The sequence below is a fragment of the Plodia interpunctella genome, chromosome 9 (assembly GCF_027563975.2).
Source record: "Plodia interpunctella isolate USDA-ARS_2022_Savannah chromosome 9, ilPloInte3.2, whole genome shotgun sequence".
NCBI lineage: Eukaryota > Metazoa > Arthropoda > Insecta > Lepidoptera > Pyralidae > Plodia > Plodia interpunctella.
The window spans coordinates 60,563-65,000 of NC_071302.1; the positions used below are offsets into that span (position 1 = coordinate 60,563).

At 59.5% G+C, this 4,438-nt stretch overlaps 1 protein-coding gene across 1 annotated transcript in view; it reads right to left on the reverse strand.

Annotated features, from left to right (window-relative positions):
* Nucleotides 1-3,481: 3,481 nt before the first annotated feature.
* LOC128672653 (uncharacterized) overlaps nt 3,482-4,438 on the reverse strand; it is a 2,007-nt gene continuing 1,050 nt past the window's right edge. The window contains exon 1 of the mRNA XM_053749947.1: nt 3,482-4,438. This exon is cut by the window's right edge and continues 1,050 nt beyond it. Coding sequence (XP_053605922.1) covers nt 3,482-4,438 — 957 coding nt within the window.

Sequence of the window (4,438 nt, forward strand, 5' to 3'; positions counted from 1 at the left end):
CTAACCTAACCTAACCTAACCTAACCTAACCTAACCTAACCTAACCTAACCTAACCTAACCTAACCTAACCTAACCTAACCTTTTTTTTTTTTTTTTTTTTTTTTTTTTTTTTTTTTTTTTTTTTTCGCAGGGGGGAATGCATTTAGGCACCGGCCCCCGGGGACACTGTTCCCGGGGAGTGTGGGACTCCCAGGCCTAGCCCGGACTACCCACTAAACCCCCCTGCGGCGTTTCCGCACCGGCCGTTATTGGGGGCGCCATGGGATCGCGAACATTCTACCACGACGCCCCCCGGCGTTGCCTCACGGCACTATCCTAGCAGACGACGGGCATATTGTGCCCGCCGCCTGCCTCTTCGTCCTCGCCGATGGGGAGGGGCATGCGCTCGTGCCTCGCGCTCCCTTTCAGCAGCCTCCTTCTGCGACATTACCGTTTCGCAGAAGGAGTATACTGCATCCCAGCGTCCCTCGCCGCTCAACATCTTGCTGATGACGTTGTGCAGCGAGAGATCCAGGCCTCCTCCTCCTAGGGCCACTGCTAGGGCCACCCTCTCCTCGGTCCATTTCCCGCAGTCTGCCAGAGTGTGTTGGGCCGTGTCATCCGGCTCCCCACACTCATGACAGACCGGGGTTTCCTCCTTTCCTATTCTGTGCAGGTAATGACCGAAGCACCCGTGTCCGGTCATCACCTGCGTCATCCTGTACGTCAGTTGGCCGTACGTTCTTTCCATCCATTCCTCGAGCGATGGGAGGAGCGCCCCGATGGTTCGAACACCATACGGGGAGTTTTCCAGCTCTACTCGCCATCGCTCTTTCAACCTGTCTACGGCCAACTGACGGACACTCCTTAATTCTCTTGGGGCGGGCCTTTCCCCCACAGCTCGCCTCCTTGCCCGCTCCCAATATACTTCCGCCTGAACCTTAGCGTCCATATCCCACGGTGGGGTGCCAGCCAGTGCACACGCCGCCGCCCATGCCACCGTTACGTAGGCCCGAGCTATGCGATTGGCCACCACTCTCTGTGGCCTCCGCAGCTGGGCCACGTTGGCTTTGGAGAGCCTATCTGCCCAGATTGGTGCCCCGTACAATGCCATGCTTCGGGTTACACCCGCATATAGCTTGCGGCACGGGGCACTGGGCCCTCCAACATTGGGCAGCAGCCGGCCCATGGCCGACGCAGCACCGACTATCCGGGGAGCCAGTCGTTTGAAGTGCTCCCGGAAGTTCCAGCGTGAGTCCAGGATGATACCCAGGTACTTGATATGCGGTTTCACCTGGACTCGTTCCCCACCGATGGATATGGACGCGCCCTCAGGCGGCTTCCATCCCCTGCTTCCGAAGGCGATGACCTCACACTTGTTGAGGGCCACCCTGAGCCCCAGCAGCCTGACGCGGGTGACCATCAGGTCTGCTGCGACTGCGGCTGCCCTGAGGGTGCTCTCCAGCTTCTCTCCCCAGATGGCCACCATCGTGTCATCAGCATAGCAGATGACAGTCATCCGGGGGAGCAGGGCCCCGCGGATGGCCCAGTCGAAGCCGATGTTCCATAGCAGAGGCCCTAGTACGGACCCCTGGGGAACACCGCAGGTCATCGCCTTGGATTTTACTCCTTCTCTGTCCTCGTAGAGCACCACCCTCTCAGTAAGGTAGTGCCCTACGAGGTTCCTGAGGTAGAGGGGCACCCCATGGTATTTGAGTGCCTCCTCTATTACCTCATATGGGAGGGAGCCGAAGGCATTCGCTATGTCCAGCGAGACACCCACGGCCCCTCCCTTCCGTTCCATTGCATCCTCCGAGAATATTCGGAGGGCCCCTATCGCGTCAACGGTCGACCGCCCTTTTCTGAATCCGTACTGGCGGTGCGACACGTTGGGCCCGACATTTTCCAGATGCTGGATGATCCGGTTGGCCACAATGCGTTCTAGCATTTTCCCGGTTTCATCCAGCATCAGTAGGGGCCTCCACCCCGAGGGGGAGTCCTCGGGCCGGCTCTCCTTCCTGAGTAGGCAGAGCTTGCCCTCCTTCCACGGTTTGGGGAACCGTCCTGATGACAAACAGTCATCAAAGAGCAGTCTGAGACGGCTCCCCAGGTGTTTTAAGGCCACCGGTAGAACCAGACCAGGGACGCCATCTGGGCCAGGGGCCTTTTTGCAGGCCATTAGGCGCGCTACTCCCTGGTCAAATTCCTCAGTCGTCACCGGTGGCACTTCCGTCGTGGTGGACTCCCGCTCAGGGGCCGACATTCTCGGAGGAACGAATGTTTGGGCCGTTGGGAATAGGCCTTCGACAATCCTATTAAGGAGATCCGGCTCTAAGGAGGCTGTGGGGGGGGCGTGGCGCATCTTGTTGCGCACTACCCTATATGGCCTCCCCCACGGGTCCCTGTCGAGTGTGGCCAGAAACGCCTCGTGGGCTTCCTCCTTGGCCTTAGTGATTGCCATCGACAGGGATTTTTTAGCCTCCTGGAGGGCAGCATGGAGTCGCTCCTCCTCTCCAGCTACCCAGTTCCGTCGCCGCCTGCATCGGGTGTAGTTACGACGTGCGCGGTTACTGAGACGTCGGAGTTCAGCAATGTCCTCCGACCACCAGTGAACCCGCGCCTTTGCAGGCAACGGGCCGGACCTCCTCATGGATGCGTCACACACCTCAGTGAGTGACGCGCGAAAGCCTATTGCCCTTTCCTCCACACCAAGGGACCGGCTTGGTGTGGGTTCTCTCCATTCGATAATCATGGCAGCCTCTTCAGCCAGGTCCCTGTCGAGACTTGCCATATTCCACCTGGGGAACCCTTGGCGCCCCCCCTCGTCCTGACCGGGCATTTGGGAACGGGGCATGTTGGAGACCGTCGTCCTTATATATAAATGGTCGGAGAGGGTCTCGACATCCTCCAGGACACGCCAATTCGCTACCCGCGCGGCAATGGCCGGGGTCGCAAACGTCACGTCTACTATCGATTCCCCGTTCCGCCGCACGCAGGTAGCGGCGTTGCCCCGGTTTAGGACTTCAAGCCCCATTCCCACCGCCCAGTCATAGAGGGCTTCCCCCCTTGGGCTGGCGACGGGAGAACCCCATGCCGTGTGTTTCGCGTTGAGGTCTCCCATTAGCATGACAGGTGTCGGCGCTATGCTCCCGATCGTCCTACCCACTCTCTCAAGGAGGTCTTCGAAGTCACGAAGCGGCTCGTTGGGGGAGAAGTATGCAGCAATTATTGCGATGACTCCCCATCTCACCGCCACGTAACCTCTACCACTCACAATTTTCGAGAGAGGTGGGTGGTTTCCGATTTGGGGAGCAGTAACCGCCACCAGCCCCTCTGTGTCACCAGCCCAGTTGGAAAGCGGGGGGACGTAATAGGGTTCCGACACTATGGCAGCGCCAATGCCCCACTCCGCCACGTGCTGGACAAGGAGGTCTTGGGCACGGGCGCAGTGGTTGACATTGGCCTGCAGCACTTCCAGGTGGTGGGAGGGTCGTATTGGCATTAATGTTCCATTAGTCGACCCTCCGAGACCTCCCTCGTAGCCAGGGCCGTCTTACCCCTGGTGCGTGGGGGGTTGCAGGCCTTTCCCCCCATTACGTGCCCCGCCGGGAGCTTTGCGGCGTGACACACGGCGCACCACGGCTCCTTGGCACTGCACTCGGCCGTCACGTGGCTCGTTTTGCCGCATCGATGGCAGACATTGGATCTGTCCACCGGAGACGGACAGAGGGCCCTGGTGTGGCCCATGCCCATGCAACGGAAGCACCGCATAGGCAGGGCCTCGAGTCCCTTGACCTTAGCGGCCGACCATCCAACCAGTAGGTGTCCAGCCTTAATTAGAGAGTTGGCGGCCGCCACTGGGCAGGTCAGGATAGCCGCTCCAGTCTGGTCTGGCGCCATGCGGATGGCACCTACCTTTATTTGTTCCGGTGGACAGTTTCCAATCCCAGCTGCAGCCTCTCTCAGGGACTCCTGGGTGACCGCCTCATCGAAGCCAGAGATTTTAACTTGAGCCGTTTTATAAGGCCGAGATACCTCCGCTTCAGCTCCGATCAGCTCCCTTAGCTTTTCAGCCAGGGTGTCGGCTGTAACAGCGCTGTCTGCTCCGGGGACCTCGATGATACGAGCCCCGGTAGCAGTTCTCCTAACCGCCACATGGTCTACCCCAATGGATGCCAGTTTAAGGGTAGTGACCCTGGCCATAAGGGACTTGTAGTCCATTCGTGACTCCGGCCGTAGGGTCACCACCACCGCTGCCGACTTTGGTGGGGTGAACATTTTTCTGGGTGGCGGTTTCGTGGCCATACCGGGGGACCGGGCCTGGGCTTGGGTGGGTTTCGCCTGATCAGGGGAGGATTTCTTCCCCTTTCCCTTACCCTTTCTCCTCTTAACTACGGTGGCCCACCTTTCCTCGTTTTGGTTCACCGGACGTATCTCGTCCAGTGCGTTGGAGGGGCC